Raw genomic sequence first — 22099 nt, 5'->3', positions numbered from 1 at the left:
CATCTCTATTAACCAACAACCCTGCGTGAGGCTTAGCTCTGTAAATCCAACATACAAAGACAGGACTTCTATCCTCAATGACCTTCCATTCTACAAAGTCAAAACAAATGCTTTCTCTTACTTCTCACTTTACTGAGCAAGGAACCCAGGTTCTGAAAGAGGTGAATAATGTGTTCTTTTATCCAGCCAGGAACGCTGAAGCAATAAAAGTAAAGGAAGAGCTTAAGGTGGCCATTCTTTTTTTAATATCATTTCATATTGTTGCTGCAAACTGAAAATGGAAAGTCCATTAACCCAAAAGTATCATCCACCTCCAAACCATGAATATTTTATGTTAGACTATTATGTTATCACCAGTGTCAAGGTAATTATACTAATCCAACAAATAACTGCATTAAACATCTAAGCTTCAGGCAGGAAAAGAAAAAAAAGACTATATAACTTTGAAAAATATATGTAATGCTATCTCTTTGGCTTTCCATAGAAATCGTTCGCGCCATGACACATGTGATAAACCAAGGAATGGCCATGTACTGGGGAACCTCTCGCTGGAGTGCCATGGAGATCATGGTAATTCCATTTCCATTTTTAAATGACCACTGAGTACCTATTTTTATTTGTCAGACATCATGTACAAGTTGTAAGACCTTTTGCAAACTTTCTTCACAATCACAATGGCACTAGAATTCTATGATCAATTTCATCATTGTAGAGATGGATATGGGGGCAGGGGATGGATCTTATCAGCTCAGAATACAACATGGAGAGTGCAGGTCTCTAACAGGAATCATGTTTTAGCATGTTCTTTGGTGTAGTTTGGTAGTAAGAGAGTACATTTCTCCGCTAATGAGACATATGACACAATATTCCAGGTTTTTGTTATGTATTAAATAATGGTACTATTCATAACATGCTAATTATAGATCATTTTTATATTATATATTAGTTAAGTTTTATTTCATTAGGAACCTAGAAATAGTTAAACTATGTTTTCTTTGTAATAGTTCATAATTCACACTTTGACTAACTTTCCCTGGACTTTACTCATTCCAAAACCTCCCCAAAAATAATTTCTTGATTTGGTATTTCTTAGTGAAATTGATGGTCATAACTTTGCTTATTATTTGACAATCTAGATTTTCTTGGTTTGTATTCATTTCACTGAAATGAATTTTTTTTCGTGCGCACAGACTTATTTCTCATCAGAAATAAATTCAGTTGCAATTTTATTTCACTTTAGGAAGCCTACTCTGTAGCAAGACAATTCAACATGATTCCGCCAGTCTGTGAACAAGCTGAATACCACCTTTTCCAGAGAGAGAAAGTAGAGGTTCAGCTACCAGAGCTCTACCATAAAATAGGTAATCTTCACAATCAAATTGACTCATTATCTTTAATAAGAGGATCAGGGATCCAGAAAAAAAAAAGGGGTGTGACTGAAATGCTTTCCTAAACGTTCCTAATTAATGTAGGGATTGTCAGCACTGTGCATTCCAGAAACTAGAAGAAATCAAAAGGACCTGTATGCAATCTCTGGAGTATCATTCATGAAAGCCAAGCAGAGCTGGCAGACAAGCTGTTCTCAGTAGGTGTTCAAAAATGAAAGGAAGAAATAATGAATAAACCTGTTTTTCATAGGGTAGTTGCTCTAGCCAAGAATGCATCTCTGAGTGGGTTTCCCCCAAATTATGGATTTATACATCTGTATCTCCTACTCTGCCTGGAACTGAGTCAGAAGGGGAATTGAAGAATGGCAGACAAGTCAGAGACACAAGTTTGTGTAGGTACACATGATGCCAAAGGGAGGGAAATATATATATACAACATGTACACAAGAATTTCGGATATCAGAAAACTTAAGCGACATTTTCAGGCATATTTATCAAAACAGGTTCCAGAGATAACTTTTTCATAAGAAATGGGGGTTTACGTGAGAGGGAAAATGCTGGGTAAGAGAAAAAGGATAAGAACATTTCGACAACCTAACAGTGGTCGTTATGGCTATCACTGTGTGTTCATTGTGTGTTCTCCGTGCACCGGGCACTGCTCCTCCTTCGACCAGGCACTACTGAGGCACTGTGTGAACAAGCGAAGCACTGAATTTTTGTGCAAGCAAAAGTGCTTATCTCCGAGTGTAAAAAGAAACGTAAATTTGGGGCATCAGAAAACTATGGATAAGCCACATTTTCGGGCTTGATTATATGCCCTGCTCCCTATCACCAACAGTGCACAGTTGATGGGTTTATGTTAATAAAAATGAAGCACACAGTTTGTAAATGCCTAAACTTTAATGGAATGATTTATGCTGATATTAACTCATATATCTGGCCAGCTTTTCCCCATAACTAACCAGGTCCTTTCTGAATACCCACTCACTCACTTTTGATCCCAGTTTGCAGAAGTAACTTGTTAAGGTTTTTTTTTCCTTCTATAGGAGTTGGAGCAATGACATGGTCTCCACTGGCTTGTGGCATCATCTCAGGAAAATATGGAAACGGGGTGCCTGAAAGTTCTAGGGCTTCGCTGAAGGTATTTTCCTCCACCTCTAGGAAAGAGTCTGGGCATGGGAACGAGGGAGAAAAGGAAACTGAACAGAAGAGCGCAGCAGCAGCATGGGGCTTCCTGGCCGAGTGTGGCCTCAGCCTGGCAGGCATCCCCGGGCAGTCCCCCAGCCCTCTGGGGGTCCCTGCTTCTGGTCAGGCATCAGTGCAGAAAGCTCCCCTCCTCTGCGGACCGGGAGAGATGCCCAGTGACCAGGTTGGATTCGTAGGACTCAATTTCCTACACTTATTTATTCTTATATTAAAGAAGGCATTTCATTCCTCCTTTGACACCGACAGAAATGTAAAATCCATCTTCTATATAAGAGGATCTCATTTTACTTTTCTTAACAAAATTTAAGCCGTAGAGGTTTAATCCATATGGGGCAAATTGGTTGTACTTGAGTAGGTTTGAGGTTGGTTGACACTTCTTAATATGTGAAGGTGGGGGTAAAGGAGGGAAGGTTTGGGGCAGATACAGAGCCAAGCATCCATCACTGAGGCTTAGGGCTGGCGTTCGCATAAATCAATTCTGGCTGCTGAGTTTTGCCGCTTAAATTCATCTCTGAAGAGTAAAGATATTCAAGATCACTGACATAAAAGTAACCTTCATTCAGAACATCTTGATGATTAATTTATTGGAGAGTACTCCAAACATCTCTCCTTGTTAATAACAACATGTCTGTTTTTAAAAACTTGAGAGAATGTGTAATAACATTAGAATCACAAGTTACTCTGTAATGTCAAGGGAGAGAGAATATTGGCATTTTTAAAATTCACACTTGCCAAATGCCCCCAAAAGGAAGCAGAAGTCTGACACAGCCTCTTGCTTCCATCAGCACAAAGTTAGTACAAGGACAACTCAAGTTAAGCCTGAACCACCAACCCTTTAATCAGTGTGGCTGGAAACACTGTGCGCTTCCCCAGTCAGGACCTTCTCCAGGCTCTAGGTCTATCACTTTTCTTTCTGCTCTAACAGGTGACCTATTAGTGTGTTTGTTCTCTAAGATATTATATATATTTCCTAAAACATGGTGACATGGTCCTGCTTCTAGTTTGCATTATTACACTGATTATCCTAGAATATTAAATATGGTCTTCTGTCTGAAAAAATCAAAAGTTTTGAGTAAGTTAGCAAGGAAAAACTAAAAGCATTTTAGGAAAGAAGGGATAAAAGGAGGATGGCAAGAAAAGCATTGAAAATTGTGATTTTAGCTGAGCACCTACTGCTTGCCAAGCACTGGGATAAGTGTTTTTTACCTCCTTTTATCCTCACAAAGATAAATGGATACAGATGGCTTTTAGTCAGTTGTAGCTAAGGATGTAAGTTTTCTTACATTCTTTCAGACTTTCTGAAAAACTCAAAGTGCTTCCATATACATGGAGTGTTTGTTCTCAGACTGTCCTTATAAGAGGGTAAACCTTTTCCAGATGCAGAAACTGAGAACAAAGATATTAGATAACAATCCAAGGGCATAAACTCATAATAAAGTTAGCAGTAGAACCCAGGTCTCCTGGCTCTCAGTTCCTCTCCCTAAAAGCATTTTTGTTTCCCTTCAAATTAATGTTTTTAAATGAGGAAGAAGTAGCAGCACTGTATTTGGAGTATATGATTGACTGATCTCCATCACTGTTTGAGAAAAGCTTACAAATAGCTGAAAACCTGCTTAAAATGCACTAACTAAAGGCGGGGTGGGGGGGAGTTGCAGAATATTTGAAGGTAGCTAAGCCCAAAACCAACTCAAAAAATATTTCTTGTTGACTCTTTAGCATTTATTGAAGCATCCTTACCAATAAGCATTAAAGAGTCTCCAAAGGTAAAAGGAAGGTAAAAGGAAGGTAAAACAAAGCACACTTCTTAATTCATCAGCCTAAGTGCTTTCTTGACTAATATATGTACACTTAGAAAAGCCACTTGAGTAACTAAAGCAAAATTAATGTCACTAATAATAATGTTATGTGTGTGTGTGTGTATCTCAACCTTAAGAGTGAGCGAGAATTCTAATAGTAAAAACTTTTTTTTTTTTTTTTTTTTTTTTAATGAAGCATGTCGGCCTTGAGGCGCTCAGGCTACGGCCCCAAGGACGGCCCGACTTATGGCCGCTCCTACGGGCCTGGGGGTGGAGATGTGCTGGTGGCCCTGCCTCCGCCCATCCACCCGCCGCGCCCCGAGCCTCCCCAGCCTCCCATTTCCAGGCGGGGGCGCGGGGGCGGCCCAGCGGAGACCACCTGGCCGGGGAAGGCGGAGGAGGCGATGGTTACTACGAGTCTGGAGGCGCCTGGTCAGAGCCGGGTTGTGCTGGCGGAGGCCACCGGGAGCAGCCACCATATCCTAGTTACAGTTCTAACTATTGGAATTCTGCTGCCCGACATCGGGCTCCTTACCCAAGTACACAGCCTGTAAGACGGGAAATGCAAAGCCAGAGTGTGAATTCTTATACAAATGGGGGATATGGCCCACCATACCCCACTGGCCCAGGGACAAATACTGCCTCATACCCTGGGGCCTATTTCACAGCTGGGTATGCTCAGACCAATTACTCCACAGAGGTTCCAAGCACTTACCGTTCAGCTGGCAACAGCCCAACCCCAGTCTCCCGTTGGATGCACCCCAGCAGGACTGCCAGACTGAAGCACCCCCTCTTAGGGGGCCAGGTTCCAGGATATCCTGCTCCACAGAACCCTGGAATGAACGTACCCCATTACCCTTATGGGGATGGTAATTGTAGTGTTCCAAAACCAGGACCACCCATACGACCCCAGGAGGACTCATGGCGCCTCCAGGGGCTTATGGAATGGGAACCCAATACCTCTGGCCTTCAGCTGTGCCCTCAGGATCACAGGGGAGTCTCTATACGAACAAAGCACTTCATCGTGGCCTAGCAGGGGTCTCCTCAGCCAGCTCCTTCACCGCCACTCCCACAGCCTAAGGACTCCTCCTACACCTACGGCCAACCAGATCAAGGCATGAGCCAGCACAACTTTCCTTGCAGTGTCCATCAGTACAGGAGTCCTCATCAGTGAACGATGACAGTTCGGCGCTTTTGGATTCCCAGGTCCAGTATACTGCCGAGCCTCATCTCTACGGTAATGCCACCCACAAACATCCCAGCACTCAAGACCAGGGTAATCATCTTGCTGAAGAGTGTTTATCTTCAGATGAAGGAACTCCCCCAAGCATTAAAAAAATCACATATGTGCTGGAGAAGGTCCAGTATCTTGAGCAAGAAGTAGAAGAGTTCATAGGAAAAAAGACAGACAAAGCCTACTGGCTTCTGGAAGAAATGCTAATCAAGGAACTTCTGGAACTGGATTCAATTGAAACTGGGGCCAGGACTCCGCCGGGCAGGCCGGGAAAGAGGCGGTTTGTAAAATCCAGGCCATACTGGAAAAATTGGGAAAAAAAAGGGATTATGAAGGGATTTAGAACAAAGGAGAAGCCTGTTACTAACTCGACCAAAGAACTCTTGATTTTGGTTAATTACCCTCTGTTTGAAATGCCTGTTGACAACAAGAAGCAATACATTCCAACTTTCCTTTGATAGAAAGCTTGAAAAACTGGTAAAGGACTTGGAAGAACAGTTGGGTTATGAGTTATTTTCAGACCAGTGAATGTAATAGGGAGCTCTCGGGTTATCCGTAATCCCAAGTAGACTCGCTTGGTAAGAAATATATGGGTGTTGTTGGCAAGCTGCTTCTTATCAGCAGGAGGGCAATTGGAAATTGCACCCCACTCCAGTACTCTTGCCTGGCAAATTCCATGGATGGAGGAGCCTGGTAGGCTGCAGACCATGGGGTCACTAATAGTCGGACATGACTGAGTGACTTCACTTTCACGTTTCACTTTTATGCATTGGAGAAGGAAATGGCAACCCACTCCAGTGTTCTTGCCTGGAGAATCCCAGGGGTGGCAGAGCCTGGTGGGCTGCCGTCTATGGGGTCGCACAGAGTTGGACACGACTGAAGTGACTTAGCAGCAGCAGCAGCAGCAACAGTCTCCTCAGAAACCTACAGGAAAAGATTGGACATTCTTATGACAGGCTCTGTTTTTTTAAAACATCTGGATAACCTGTCACATTTTTGTATATTGTAACTGCTTTCACCATACACTTTGTGTGTAAATTACAGCTGGGACTTTAGCCCCCTTGGACCTCTGTTTTGTTTTGTTATTTGCAGTTCACAAATATAATATGATTCTCTTAAAAAAAAAAAAGAGCTAGGCAAATAGATAAATAAGATGGCAACTTTCACCTTCCCCCAAAATAGAATGGTTGGTATTTCACACTGGCTATTTTAAGCTACACCAATAAAATAAAGATGCTAATATTTTATTTCGGTTGTAAACATTGAACTGTTAGGATAAATAAACTGAGTATTAAAAAAAATACCTATCTTTTAGAAATAATACTACCCATGTGGCTTTCTCGGAGGCTGCATGTGGCCCACCACTGTTCAAAGACTTCTAAATCAGTGTCATTGGCACTGACTTCACTGCTGAGCTAAACACCACTACTTCTTCGTGTCTATTAGACACTGCCACATGGCTATCCACACTCCCCAAAACCTGCCGAGAATCCTCAGTGAACAGTGCCTCCACCCGTCCCTTGGTCATCCCAGTCTGAAGCCAAGGCATTATCTCAGTCTGCCTCTCCTCCCTAAGTCTTATCCAGCAGGACACCAACTCCTCCAGTCCACATCCTGACCTCAGTGGTCCTTCCCTTGCACCACCCTTGTTTAGATTATCATCATTTCTTTCCTGGTTTGCCATAATAACCTCCCATCTAGACTCTCTGATTCACCCCTCTTTTTCAACTACCCACCAATTATCTACTATCCATATTAATTATGTGACCAAATATCTTTCTAAAAGGTTAATCTGACTATATCATAACCCTGCCCTAAATCCTTAATGACTTCCCAATATTGAATACATGACAAAACCTAAAAACCCACAGAAAAGTGTTCAAGGAAATACTCTTGGAGTCTTAATTGAGCCCATTTTTCCATTCTTGTCTCTCCCCAAATCATATTAGTTCATTTTTTCACCCAAATGCACTATACTTATTTTTGCCTCCCAGAAATGCCCTTCTTTTTATCTGGCCATGGAAAGCCATCTCTAAAGACAAAGCTTGGTTGTCTTCACTCTTTGAAGCCTGTCCTTACTTTGCAAAACTTCAGTTATTGGTACCTTCCTCTAACATTCCACAAATACTTCTTACAGAGTCTTGGAATCCTCTGACTGCAAGCAACAAAACGCAGTTCAACTTTATTTAGTCAAAGAAGGGAACACATAGACAGACACTCCCTGGGAAAGATGGAGTGGGATGGCCTCAGCGGTGACTCTATCCATAGATTTGCCCATTGTCAGGATTCTCCATCTCCTCTGTTTCTCTCCACACATGTCATTTTCTGGTACTACAAATGGGTCTTCTTCATGAGCCCAGGAACAAGAAAGCTAGCGACTGTCAGGCTTACATCCTTAAAGGCATATAACCTGAGAGAAAAGAGAATTTTCTTTAACAGCTTCGGGGCAGAGAAGACTGGCCAAGCTTGGGTCATATGGCAACCTAGTAGACCAGTGACAGGGGCCCAAAGGACAAGGTGCTGTGACTAGTTCATGGCTTGCACTGATGGTGGGATATTTCCCATAAAGAAGCAGTACAAACATAGCTTCTGAGGAAATCACTGAGGGGTTACCCCAACTACAAAACACTTCTCAAGTTATCAGACAATGATTCATGAATACCTTTAGGATAGAAACTGAAACTTACTCACATAACTCACCACAGAGCCTGGCACATGATAGGTACTCAACAATTGTTTCTTGAATGAATACAATGAGCCATAACCAAGGATCAACAATGTCTGATCAAGAGACCAGGTGAAGTGAAGTGAAGTGAAGGGAAAGTTGCTCAGTCGTGTCCAACTCTTTGCAACCCCATGGACTATATGGGATTCTCCGGGCCAGAATACTGGAGTGGGTAGCCTTTCCCTTCTCCAGGGGATCTTCCCAACCCAGGGATCGAACCCAGGTCTTCCACATTGCAGGCGGATTCTTTACCAGCTGAGCCACAAGGGAAGCCCAAGAATACTGGAGTGGGTAGCCTATCCCATCTCCAGTGGATCTTCCCAACCCAGGAATGGAACCAGGGTCTCCTGCATTGCAGGCGAATTCTTTACCAACTGAACTATCAGAGACCAAGTGAGCAGCTTTTAAATAAAAAGTTTAAATACAAATGAAAAGTGCAATAAATTTATGGACAGTTCTTCCCTATTATTAGGAAAATACATTATAGAAAAAAAAAAAACAGAAAAATATATACCTTTTTGTCAACGGGAAAGAGGAACATGCAAACATAGGTGGAGCAAAGGAATGGGGAGAGGGACAGCCCAAGAACTCCAGGTGTTCACATTAAGAAACTAAGGATATTTTCACATTATGGTGCAATTTCAGAAGGAAAAATTTTAGCCACCAGCATTTTACCTAGACATTTTTACCTCAGTAATGAAGACTTTGCTGCTCTTTTGAGCCAAGGACTTCAATTGTTTACCTAGAAATAGTCAATGATCTTGAATGCTAAATTAGGCCCAGTAATGAAATGTGACTGATTCTGTCCATGACTTTACAGTTGCTGCCCAAGTTCCAGGCTGGGATTAACTGACAGCCAACCAGGGTGTTTGGGGTGTATCTCACAGGCTGTTCCCATCCTGTTATGGTTACCTGTAAAATGTCAGTCACAGAGACAATGGCCACAGCATTACAAGATGGCAAAGAAACAGGCTTTAGGATATTTTAAAGAATTTTGTGACTTATGTATAAAAGTAATAGCTCAGTAATCTATTGAGAAGAAAGCTCATTCAGTTGTTCCTTTGGCAAATATTTACTGAGTGTCTAGTCAGTGCTGAGCCCTGTGCTGAGGAGACAGATGAATGAGACAGTCTCAACCCTAAGGAGTAACTCAGGGACTTGTTGGAGACAGACATGAGAAGGGGTGAATTATGAAACTATGTGGAATCCACAAGCACCGTGGATACACATAGGGCTGCCAGTCGAGTCATACTGCATTAAGGAGGAAGTGTCTGCATTCAATCTGAAAAATTGAAGACAACTATTTTTACTGCATGGAATCCTGGTTTCTCAGATCCTTTCCTCATCGCCATATTGGCTGAGCCCCTCCTCTGTGTCAACCACTGTGTCAAGACTGGAGATGCTGACACGAACAAGAAGCCATCCCTGCCTTCCACTTAGAAAGAACAATCAGCATGTAATCAAATCACTGGATGAATAGGATTAAGCAATATAATAGGAGTGGGAGACGAAATATCATCTTTTGATTCATGGACTACTGCCTGCTGTCCACAAGCTGGGTTTTTTATTGCACACAACCACACCTCTGGTCAATCTTCTTACCAAAAACACTGGTTCACTTCCATATGTAATTGAAATTTTAGTTAAGCTTCATCTCCTCCCTGTGCAAACATTTTCCCATTTGTAAAACCGTTAAAACTATTTATTTCCAAAACACATTTGTTTCCTTTGGTATGAGGGAAGCAGTGTAAATACTAAGCATCTACTTTTACAAAACCCTAACCTGCTTATGTTTCCCAGTGATTAGAGCAAGATTTATGTTGAGGGTAGAGAGAAAAGTACTCAATAAATGAATGTTTGGTATTTGTTATTTTTAGAAATCTTCCTCTCAGAGCTTCCATGGTGGCTCAGTGGTAAAGAATCTGCCCGCCATTGCAGGAGACACAGGTTCGATCCCTGGTCCAGGAAGATCACACATGCCACATGGCAACTAAGCCCATGGGCTGTAACTACTGAACCTGTGCTCCAGAGCCCAGGAGCTGAAATTACTGAGTCCACATGCCACAGCTACTAAAGTCCCACATTCTAGAGCCCATGCTCCATGATAAGAGAAGCCACCACAATGAGAAGCCTGCACACAGCAATGAAGACACAGCACAGCCAAAAATAAAAAAAAGAAATTAAATTTAAAAAAGAAATCTTCCTCTCATTATGGAGTGTGTATGTAATGCAAACATTACATTCACACATGCACACACACTCAACACACATATCCAACTTGTAACTCAATCCTAAGAATAAAAATGTGTGGCTGATAAGATTTAAAAAACTGGAATTTCATAATATTGATAAATCAGTCAGTTATTCTTTATGTGTGTGGTATATACTGAAACCTGAGGAACTGTTCTAGTAGTAAAAAGCAATAACTGAAGAGGCTTTTGGCTATTGGTTTTCAAGCTTTTTTTTTTCTTTTCATTCGAATAACAGACATACTGGTCCCTTGAAAGATGTTATGAGATTGAAATGAGGATGGGTGATATTTTTCCCTTTGAGGACAGTAGAAAGTAAGTTCAGGGACTTTCTGATGTACCCAGCATGCTGCCGGGGAAGTGTTGATTGCTCTTAACTGTCCACCTCATCACTGCTGGCACCAGCCATCAACTCCAGAAGATGCCCCCAGGCTGTGCTTCCTCCTGGAAGAAGCTGAGGTCTCTGGAGCTGAGACTGGGAAAACTCTTGGCCATTTTGCTAAGTAAACTTCATGTAAGGAGCCAGACCATAAGCCTCTGAGATCTGGAAGAGAACAAAACTGGGTGTGCTTGTTCTTTCCTCATTTCATATCTGCAAAATCATTCCAGAAATCACAACAAAACAATGCGGTTGCCTTTTTCTTTGGAAATACTGTCTTGTAATGATGAAAAAGATACTTGAAAGCCAGCAGCCTACTGAAATCACGTGGGTGGAGATTTGGTGATGACTGCCCAGCTTTCTGCTGCCTTTGAGATGGAAAAGGTCTGTGGTGGCAACTATGTCACAACACACACAATGGAGGAAGTCCACTTTGCCACACAGGGGACCGTTCTTATTATTGTCACTAAAACAGACTAACATTCTTACAAACATTCTTTTCCTTTGGGTGTTGCTGTGCAGTGCTAGTTTTGTACATAAGAGTCTGTTGCTCCTTGTTTCATAGTAAGAGCAGAACCTTCTGGAAAATAGGGCATTGAGAAGTTCTAAAAGATTTCTTTCCTTACATTTAGGAAATTAGGCACACTTTATGGGCTACATCAGAGCCAGCCTTGTCTTATAGGTTTTAAAGATTAGTTTACCATTTACCTTTATAAGCATCCTTGCCTTTTTAAGTTTCAAACATTATACAAAAATGTAATACACATTTGGGAAAGTTTTTATCCACTTTATCCACTTTAAAAATGTACTGGTACCTATCAGTTATACTATTCACATGTGCTTCTAGAAAGGAGTGGAGAAAGCTAACAATAAAACTGCATTAAAAGAATATAGGAGAGACTAGGAGTAAATTGAAGGCAAGAGGGAGAAAGACAGCTACAGCAAGAATGTAACATAATGACTTCCTTTGAGCAGAAAGCTTGGCATCCAATTTTCTGCACAAAAAAAGAAACATAATAGACCTTGGTGAAATGTAAATACCTTCCCCCCCAACTACCCACCTACATTCTAATGGCTATCACAATAAGAACCATCTTTTCCAGACGGGATATAATTGATTATATGTCAGGATTTTAACAACTTTTGTACATGTCGATGAATTTGAATGGTGAGCTTTAGACAAAATCAATCCGTCTTGAATCAATAAATAAGGTGCGAGACCACGGGGAACATTTCTTTGCATGAAGACATAGGCGTCCTTGTTTGTATCAAACAGAAAGGTCAGGGCCAAGAAGACTCCGGAATTCACCACAAGGCTCTTATACTTAACAGAGTTGACAGTCTTTGCATCAAACCCTTACCAGACATTAACACTGAAATGTTCTTCTTATCTCTAGTGCTACCAGTGGTTGAAGGAAAGAATTGTGAGTGAAGAAGGGAGAAAACAGCAAAACAAGCTGAAAGATCTTTCCCCGATCGCAGAGCGTCTGGGATGCACGCTACCTCAGCTCGCCGTGGGTGAGAGAGTCACTGGGGAGGGAGGCCCTGCTGGGTCACAAAGAGTGACAGCATTCTCTATTATTGATCACATCTCTCACATGGTAAAATACCTAGTGTAGGGGCAGACAATCTCTGAAGCAAACACTCCCGGTTAATTCTATTGAAAATGAGGTTTTGCAGAGTTCCTCAGAGTGTTCTACATGCTGAAGCACTTTTCTCACTTCCTGTCCTTTCCCTTATAAGACAGTTTAAACAAGAACATGAGCGTCAGTGAAAACACACACATCCTCACAGTGTCAAGGGTGAGCATCCCCGAACTATGTGGTGACATCCACTGCTTGTGGCTCAGTTTCCTTCCCTGTTGAAGCTAAGGCAGGGTTGGTGAGAGGCTGAGGAGCAGAGCTGTGACTGAGGCCAAGCCACTGCCACATGGAAAGCCTATCTTAGGGGAGCCTTCTGAGGGCCATGAAGATGATTCTTCTGACAGTGTGGAGTCAATGAAAGGTCATGGTCACTGGTGACAATTGAAAACCGCATTGCATCAGAACAGTCCCAGAGAAATACAATGTGCATCATTTGTTTAACTTTTAAATTTCCAGGAGCCATGTTAAAAAAGTAAAAGAGAAATAGATGAAATTAATTTTTAAATGGATCACATTTAATACGATATGGCCAAAATATTGTCATTTTAACATGTAATAAATAAATATAAAAAGCTTATTATATTTTTTATAATAATATTTCACACACTTTCCTGCAAAATCCAGAGTGCATTTTGTACCTATAGAACATGTCAATTCAGGCTAAACACATTTCTGATGTTCAATAGCCGCAAGTGGTGAGAGACTGAACTAAATAGAAAAGCTAGATTTTCAGTTCCCTTGCTGAGGAGTATCTGCCAGGCTCTGTGATAAGCTCTTTATGCTCATCATCCTGTGTCCGTAATTGTCAGAACAATCCCACAAAGTATATACTGGTCCTAGACCTATTCCTCCATCACAGACGTTAATGGAGTTTACCTACTGTTATCACCCCTTTACCGGAGAAGGCAATGGCACCCCACTCCAGTACTCTTGCCTGGAAAATCCCATGGATGGAGGAGCCTGGTAGTCTGCAGTCCATGGGGTCACTAAGAGTTGGATACGACTGAGCGACTTCACTTTCACTTTTCACTTTCATGCATTGAAGAAGGAAATGGCAACCCACTCCAGTGTTCTTGCCTGGAGAATCCCAGGGATGGGGGAGCCTGGTGGGCTGCTGTCTATGGGGTCGCACAGAGTCGGACACGATTGGAGTGACTTAGCAGTAGCATCACCCCTTTACAAATGGAGAAGAGGCTGAAAAAAATTCATGTGGTAGCTGTGAGAAGAGAATAAAATGGGTATATATTCTACAAAAAATTCACAAGGAGTAAGAAATAGCAGGAACTGGGATAAATCAGATACAGTGAACCAATGAGATAAAAAAGTTCAAGATAAGTTTTGTGCAAATAAAATAACAGAATATTTGTTAAATGCTTGACCCTTCTGATATTAGAAGGCAGGAGGATCATAGTTGGCAGTAGTCACAGAAAGATGGAAATGGAAGGAGGCGTTGTGGGGGAAGACCATTTACCTAAGTATATGTATGACTATTGCTTTAACCCTCTCTTCTAAAAAACAGATTATGTTTAATGTGATTAGTTAGCATCCCTAGAGCTTTAATGAATGCAGTAACAGGTATTAGCTATTGACCATAAGCAAGTTATTTAACTTGCTATCAGGTTTATCATCTGTAAAATGGGTATAATAGTATATATCTTGCAAATGTGTTGAGTAAAAGGAAATTATATATGTAAAGCAGCGTAGGCTCAGTAAATAACTAGTGAAGATGAGAATGAAGATGATGATGGTTTTGCAAAGAAGCAGACACCCTGTGCTAAAACTGTGTCCACTCTTAGCCATCATATATGGTCAGAGGTATAGGCACAAAGAAAAACACCTGTTCTTAAACCATAGCCATAAATATGGTTGTTAGGTGGTAACATGAAAGTGAGTATTGAGTATAGCTCTGAAAGAGACAGAAGAATACTGTCTTTCTAAAGAGAAAATCTTTACAACATTTAGATTTTCACTATGTCAGATGTACATGACTCTTTACAGAGTCTGAGTTTAAGTTAAAACATACTTTTTTTCCTTTTCCTCCCTCTGTGCCCCCAGGTATCTTTCTTGCCTGTCATTTTTTTTCTTTTCTTTGTAAACAAGTAGTTTTGTTTTTAACCACAGAACTCTCAAACTGAGAGGGAAATTATTTCCAGGCATATTACATTTGATCTAGTAGAAGTGTGGGGGAAGGGGAGATCCTCTGGCAGAAAACAAGCTACTTGAGCCCAACTGTGGGCTGGTTCCCACGTCTCACATCTGCACAGGAGCCAGCATGCACACTTTGTTCATAAAGAGGCACTCTGGATGCGCCTGTAGGTGACCCCTGATTAGATGCTGATTATCCAGAATCATCTGTTACCCCTGGTGTTGGCCAGCCCTGCCCAGTGATTTCTCCTACGCCTGGCTGCCCACAGGGGAATCAGCTGTTGCTGACATCAAGTAGTTTATTGGCAATAATTTTCCCAGTGCCCTGCTCAGAACTTCCACAAGTGCCAAAAAAGAGTTCTAAGTGCAAAGCAGGAAATAAAGCAGCCAAAAAAAAAAAAAGAAAAGCCTGGGATCACTTGGCTTGTTGCCTTCATCAGGCATTATTTTGCCCATGTGGAAGGATTTAGTGATTGCCTTAAAAGGTCTGAGCATGGTAACAGCTTAACAGCATCAGTTGGTAGCACAGCCTGAGCAAACAGAGGGAGGAGAGCTCTTAAGGGATGCCCATCAATTATTCACGCCCCCATTTACTCAACCAACATCTAATAAGCACCTACTCTGTGCAGGTGCTGGGCTGGGTGCTGCAAATAACACACATCTCACTCTCTGGTGGACAAGCCAAGAAAGTAATGGATAATTTTAACACAGTGTGATGATAAAATGTGTTAGTCACTCAGTTATGTCTGACTCTGTGTCCCCATGGACCGTGTAGCCTGCCAGTCTCTTCTGTCCATGGAATTCTCCAGGCAAGAATACTGGAGTGGGTTGCCATTCCCTTCTCCAGGGGATCTTCCCAAACCAGGGATCAAACTGTGTCTCCTGCATTGCAGGCGTATTCTTTACCATTTGAGCTACCTGGGAAGCCCAACTGAGAAGGGCATTGTAGCGGTGGGAGGAGGGAAGTAACATGTAGGGGTGCCAAACCCAGCCTGGGACTCAGGGAAGGACTTTGGGAGAAGGCTGTGCCCATGAGGAGTTCCAAATGATGAAGTAGATATTAATGAGGCAAAGGCACATTCCAGACCAAGGGGACCGCTTAAGCCAAGGGCTGGAGGAGGAGAAACAGAGCATGATATTTGGGGATGGAGAGGATTCACAGATAGTGCTGCTGACACACAAATGTCAAGGCAGGGAGTGAGGAGACAGGAAGCTAGACCAGGGATCGAACCCACATCCCGTGTGTTGGCAGGCGGATTCTTAACCACAGGACCACGAGGCAAGTCCAGAGGCTTATTTTAGAATGAGAGAAATTTGATTATGTTTTCTTGATAAAGAGGAGAACAGTAAGAAATCAAAAATCCATGAGAACAAAACAGGAAGAGAATAGCGAATCTAATCAAGTCCAAGAAAAGGAAAAAGGAGTGGGATCAGCACAGTTTGGCTTTGAACAGACATGACCCCATAGCCTCTGAAACTGGAGGGGTGTGTGTGTGTGTGTGTGTGTGTCTGTCTGTCTGTCTGTCTGTGTCTGTGTGTGTGTCTGTCTGTGTGGGTACTTGGGTCCGTAGGCTAATGGGGAATTAAGGGATATCCTACCTGAGGGATTCAAGTTTCTACACTAAGTAGGAGGCTGGGTCATCTGCTGAAGGCGACAGGGCCAAGATTGAATAGGGGTTTAAGGGTAGAGGCTGCTACAGGTAAAGGTGGAGTGAGAGGTTAGAGGGTTAGCAAGAGAGATGATCTCCACGAATCTCATGTCGGGAAGGGAGGGAGTCCAGACAGGGCTGACAGGTCAGTGGAAACGAAGGATCCAGATCAGATACCCAAAGTCTACAAGGACCCCACATAACAGATGAGGGAAAGTGACAGCATGGATGAGATGGAAAGGCAGTGGGAACAGGAATCCGGACGTCCAGCCATGAGCTGTGTCAGGTGTCTTCAGGAACAGGGCTGTGTTCCTCGACTGGATGCCCAGTGGGGCAGAGGAGGCCTAAGGCCACAGTTCACATGCACGGATTCTACCAAGTCCTCCACACGACAGGGGGCGCTGCTGAGGCTCTTAATCCCGGAGTGCACCTCTATCCTCCCACAAAGTTAACACGTTTTGGTTGAGACAGAGGAAGCTGCAGATGGTGTTTGCAAACTCATCAACAGTCAGAAGTGCTCTGCCTTCCTGACCCGGTGCTCTCTCTTCCAGCGTGGTGCCTGAGAAACGAGGGTGTGAGTTCCGTTCTCCTGGGATCATCCACTCCTGAGCAGCTCATTGAAAACCTCGGTGCCATTCAGGCAAGTACTGCAGCCCCTGCCACCCAGCTCCAGGGAGTCTCCTGCTGCCTTTGAGGATGTCCCCGGCAGTGTCCTGGCTACCCGCCGCCCGCCCACCTCCTTCATCGCCTCAGGGCTGAGTTGCATCACAGCCCCGATGCAGGGAAGGGGGGAGAGGAGAAATGGGCACAAAGGCAAAAAAAGCCACAGAACTTTCACAGTACGTGGATCCAGGGATGTCCTCTTCTTAACAGTCTCCTCCACGCTTATTTCTTGGGACGGTTTGTGTCTGTGGACAGTGTGTTTTAAGACCCAAGCAGTGTTACACTTGGCAACTGGGTTCCCAGGTCTAAGCATGAAAGCCTTCCCTATAATTGGCTTGAAATGGAGCAGCCATGTATTCACTTTTTTTCCCTACAAATATTTATTGTCAGTCTGCAGTATGCCAAGCCCCTCCTTTCTGCTCTCCTAGTATCCTATAGTCCTCTCTCCATCACAGCACTTCTGTAGTATAATTGCTAGTCTCCCCTGAGGTCAGAGACCTGTGTCTTTCTTGCTTCTCCATTGATTTTCCAGTTCCTAGGACTCCATGGCCCTTAATCAACTCTAGAAATGCCTATTGAATCAATGAATGTTTGCCACACTGAAGACAAATAGGTTCAGAATTCCAGGATCACCTCTCCCTAATAGTGGTTTCAGGAGCATCCATCCCCCCTTTCTCCCCTGCAGGGAGTGCCAAGCCTGGATGGTGCCTGAAGTACCCAGGAAGCCTGTGAGGGCAGCAGGAGGGGAAGAGAGTGATGTTCTGGGAGTCTTGGAGAGGGGTGGGGTTGGTGGCTGTGGTGACCATCCCATCCCTAAAGGCCACATTTCAGTCCAGAGCCTGCCTCATGCTCAGCCCAGCCGGGGGCCGCAGGAACGAGCACATCCACAACTCTTGCCACAGCCGCCACCTGCCCTAACAGCTAGGGTAGTCTGCTCACTGGGTAACAGAACTGTCTTAACAGCTTCTCATCTGTCCATCTTTCCCTGAAACCAGCCCTTAGCCCTGTTACGTCTCTCAGAAGGAAGCAGATGGAGATGGGGACAAACTAAACTTAAAAGGTTTTAAAACTCTTTTGAAAAAACAGCCCTGAATATGCTGGAGATAAAGGTGCAAACCTCCTACCCATCATCCCCTTTCTTAGGGCTGTGCAGCTGGGTAAACACCCGTGCCTCTCTGGTTCTGAGAAACCCCCCACCCCACAACCCTTCCTGGATTGTGGGGTTTCCCGTCTCTGCCTGGGGAATGCTCCTCTTATGAAAGCCACCCCCACCTTCTCTTATTTTCACTTATGCTTTGGGAACAGATAAAGGCTACACAATGAGGAGGAGGAAACAGAGGAACAGTCTATACACAAAGGAACTGAAATGCAATACAGTGATTTCAACTCCACTAATAACATTGAGCAAAGTCGGAGAGACAGTGAAGGACAGGGAGGCCTGGCGTGCTGCAGTTCATGGGGTTGCCAAGTCAGACAAGACACAGCAACCGATCAACAATACATATTGAGTGCTTATTCTGTGTCTGGCACCATGTTAGGCAGAGAGCGTTCTAAGTACAGGTCACTGCCCTCAAGAGCTCACGGGCTGCCTGAGAAAGAGTGAATTAAGCAAGCTTGCTCTGTAGCTGGCACTGGGCACACCACAGAAAAGCAGACACGTATCACCCAACCTGCAAGGAGCTGACATTCCAGTGGGAGAGGCACATAATAGACATATAATTTCAAGTGAGAAGGGATAAATAAATAAATAGAGATGGTGTTTTAATAGAGACCAACTGGGAAACAAGTGAGCCCACTTGAGATAATGTCCTTGCCAAAGGCCCCTTTGGAATATGTATATTCTGAAACCTGGAAGCAGAGGACACAGCATGTGAAAAGCCCTGCAAAAAGCAGACATAAGGAAGAGCAGTGCAGAGGCCCTGAGATGGGGAGTGAGAGTGTGTGTGTGTGTGTGTGTGTGTGCGCGCGCGTGTGCGTGAGCTCAGTCGTTTCTGACTGTGCCGCCTTGGACTGTGGAGTGTGTGTGTGTGTGTGTGCGCGTGCGTGAGCTCAGTCGTTTCTGTCTGTGCCGCCTTGGACTGTGGAGTGTGTGTGTGTGTGCGCGCGTGTGCGTGAGCTCAGTCGTTTCTGACTGTGCCGCCTTGGACTGTGGAGTGTGTGTGTGTGTGTGAGAGTGTGTGTGTGTGTGTGTGTGTGTGCGCGCGCGCGCGCACGCACACTCAGTCGTTCCTGTGACGCCTTGGACTGTGGCCCACCAGGCTCCCCTGTCCATGGGATTCTCCAGGCAAGAATACTGGAGTGGGTTGCCATGCCCTCCTCCAGGGGAATCTTCCTGAACCAGGGATTGAACCCGTGTCACCTGCATCTCCTGCAGTGGCAGGCATGTTCTTTACCACTAGGCCATCTGGGAAACCTGGGATGGAAAGGCACTTGGCTTTTCTCCAGGGAGCACAAGCCTGAGGCTAATGTGGTCAACGTGCAGTGAGCATAAAGGGTGGTGACCACAGGCAGGGAACAGGTCACACAAAACAGAACGCTAGAGCAGGCAGAGTTTTGTACTACTCATAGGAAATCCTTTGGAGGGTTTCAAGAGAAGGGATACACTGTTATTTGAATTTTTAAAGATTGCTTTGGCTGCTGTGTGAAATGCAAAATGAAGGAAGGCAAGGATGGGTTATCCAGGTGACAGGTGATGGTGGCTGGACTAGCAAGGATTCCATAGGTTTTGGTGAGACATGGCTTGCGGATGGCTTGGCAAGAAGAGGGAGGAGTTGAGGATTCCTATCATGCTAATGGAGTGATCACTGTCATTCCAAGGGGAGGCTAATACTGCTTGAGATGGTACCTACAAAAAAATAAAGAGGTAACTCGTGGCTTGTGGGAGTTCTTCAGATAGCCAAAGATATATATTTCAGAGAACTGAGTCCGTAATCTTCCCAAAGCATTTCCTCCCTAACTCTGGCTATTAGCAGGATGGGGCTTCCGTGCTCTAAGGGTAAGAGAAAGGGGGTGTTATCAAGCAGGGAGCTGTTACCTGGAGGGCTTACTGTCCCCTCTCCCTTCCTACCCCACCTCCCGTGAGCCCAGCACCAGAGATTCCGCCCTTGGCAAGCTGTGACTGGGCCCCTCCATACAGTGAGAGTAGATTGGGTGGCTGGGGGCTACCAGCAGTGGTAGGTGAGATTGAATAAAAGAGTGCAGTGTCTGGGGCTATAAAGAAGGAAGTTTGTAATGGGCAAAGGCAGCTGCTCCAAGGAATGAATGTGCCTAAGGTGAGCATAAACTGGAGGGGCATTTATCAATCAGGGCCTCAACAGATCAGACTGGAGAGAAGCCGCAGCTGCAGGCAGCCCTCCTGCACAGGTCCCCATCCTCCAGCCTTAAAGCCCCTCTGAGGTTCCCCGCCACGTACTCAGAGAAGTCCAGGCTTCTCAGCAGTCGGGCCTTCCCATCCAGGGCTCATCTCCCCCCACCCCCACCCCCTCGCTTACCTCCCCCAGGATGTCCTAATCCCCAAAATAGTGGTCCTCCACCTGCGGTATCCACCACCCCAGACTCCCAAATCCTGCTCCATCCCCCAGGTCGAGCTCGACAGTGACCCAGTTCTGGGAGGACTTCCCTAATACCTGCCAGCCCTGCAGTGCCACCCAGACCCTTCCTCACCTAATTGCTGCAGTCACGATAACACTATGCCTGCAAAACTGCTAGTCGTGGGATGTTTGTGTGATCTGTAGATGAAAATGTTTTCAAATAGTTGCCAACATTAAAAAATGGGGCAACTGCACATAAAATGCTGAATGTGTGACTTCTCTTGAATATTTAGGTCTTGTGTGTATATGGATATACACACACACATTTATACACACATACATACATATGTATACATATATATATTTCATGTTTTATTCAAGTACTTTTATGATTTCACTTTTCTGATGTTTAGATCTCTTATTGGTATAATAAATGAAGAATCCTTTTCCTCACATGGCTAACCCACTATATTTTAGATACAAAACTTCTGACAAGTCCAGTTTCTAGATTTGAGTTTCACTGTTGTCTCACTCTAAATAGCATAATAGTTTAGATCCTCTGAGGCTCCAGAGCTGGTGGGAAACCAAACTCTCCTTTGGCTTCAGAGAGGAAAATGTTACAGAGCAGTGAGGAAAGAGCTCTGCCATCCAACCAAGCCCTGAGGTCCTGAGGCAAGCACTGAGTAGAGACAAGGTCACCCTGGCCAACATGACTGCAGCGGAGGGTGAGGCTGAAACCGCACAGTCGGTCACCGTGAGTGTATTTCACCACGGTCTCCACACAGGGTCAGACTATTCTTGCAAGAAAGTCTGCCTTTGTCTCGTCTTGTGGTGCAATGCATGCCCTTGGCCCACTTCGTGCAATAAACACTAGCCGGCCCTAGATGAGCTCATCCTTTCCCAGGGCTTCAGTGAGCATGACTGTGCAAATAACTCACGAATTCTCACTACCACTGAACTCCACAGCTGCACTGCTGGTTGCCTGCAAGTCACTTCTCCATGGGGTCCTACAGACATCTTCACCTCAGCATATCCACCCCCCGCCCCAAACTTCTTATGCTCCTAACTTCTCCTCCTGTGGTCTCTCTACAGTTAGCTACACCAGTATCTTCCTAGTCACCCAGTCTTGAGATCACCATCAGCCTCCAAACTCTCTCTCCGAGTCACTCCTTTTCTCCTCCCCCACCACTGTCTTCCCAGGTGATGCCATGGTAAAGAATCTGCCTGCCAGTGCAGCAGACACAAGACACGCGGTTCCATCTCTGGGTCGGGAAAATCCCGTTGAGTAGGCAATGGCAACCCACTCGAGTATTCTCACCTGGGAAATCCCATGGACAGAGGAGCCTGGTAGTACGTGACTGAGTACGCACACACTACTGTCTAGTTAAGGCTCTTAGTGTCTGGCTACGATTAGAGTATTTCTAACATCTGTATCCCCTTTCAATCTCCTTCCAACTCATCCTTCAGAATACATCCAGGTGTCTGATGGGGT

General features: G+C 44.3%; 1 protein-coding gene and 1 pseudogene across 4 annotated transcripts in view; both read left to right on the top strand.

The window, feature by feature from the left end:
• The window catches only part of KCNAB1 (potassium voltage-gated channel subfamily A regulatory beta subunit 1), a 480074-nt gene that overhangs the window by 451692 nt on the left and 6283 nt on the right, over positions 1-22099 (top strand). For all 4 annotated transcript variants that reach the window (XR_011250933.1, XM_069561961.1, XM_069561970.1 and 1 more), the window contains exons 9-13: positions 485-570; positions 1241-1361; positions 2435-2529; positions 12375-12495; positions 16966-17054. Coding sequence is in view for 3 of the 4 variants with exons in the window: in XM_069561961.1 (XP_069418062.1) it covers positions 485-570; positions 1241-1361; positions 2435-2529; positions 12375-12495; positions 16966-17054 (512 nt within the window). In the remaining variant the exon portion in view is untranslated. The remainder of the gene's footprint in view (positions 1-484; positions 571-1240; positions 1362-2434; positions 2530-12374; positions 12496-16965; positions 17055-22099) is intronic.
• On the top strand, positions 4244-5996 carry LOC138424674 (BAG family molecular chaperone regulator 4 pseudogene; annotated as a pseudogene).

The sequence above is a fragment of the Ovis canadensis genome, chromosome 1, assembly GCF_042477335.2.
Source record: "Ovis canadensis isolate MfBH-ARS-UI-01 breed Bighorn chromosome 1, ARS-UI_OviCan_v2, whole genome shotgun sequence".
In the NCBI taxonomy this organism is placed as follows: domain Eukaryota; kingdom Metazoa; phylum Chordata; class Mammalia; order Artiodactyla; family Bovidae; genus Ovis; species Ovis canadensis.
Note: the sequence above shows the minus strand (reverse complement) of the source record. Positions and strands in the feature narration are given on the sequence as shown.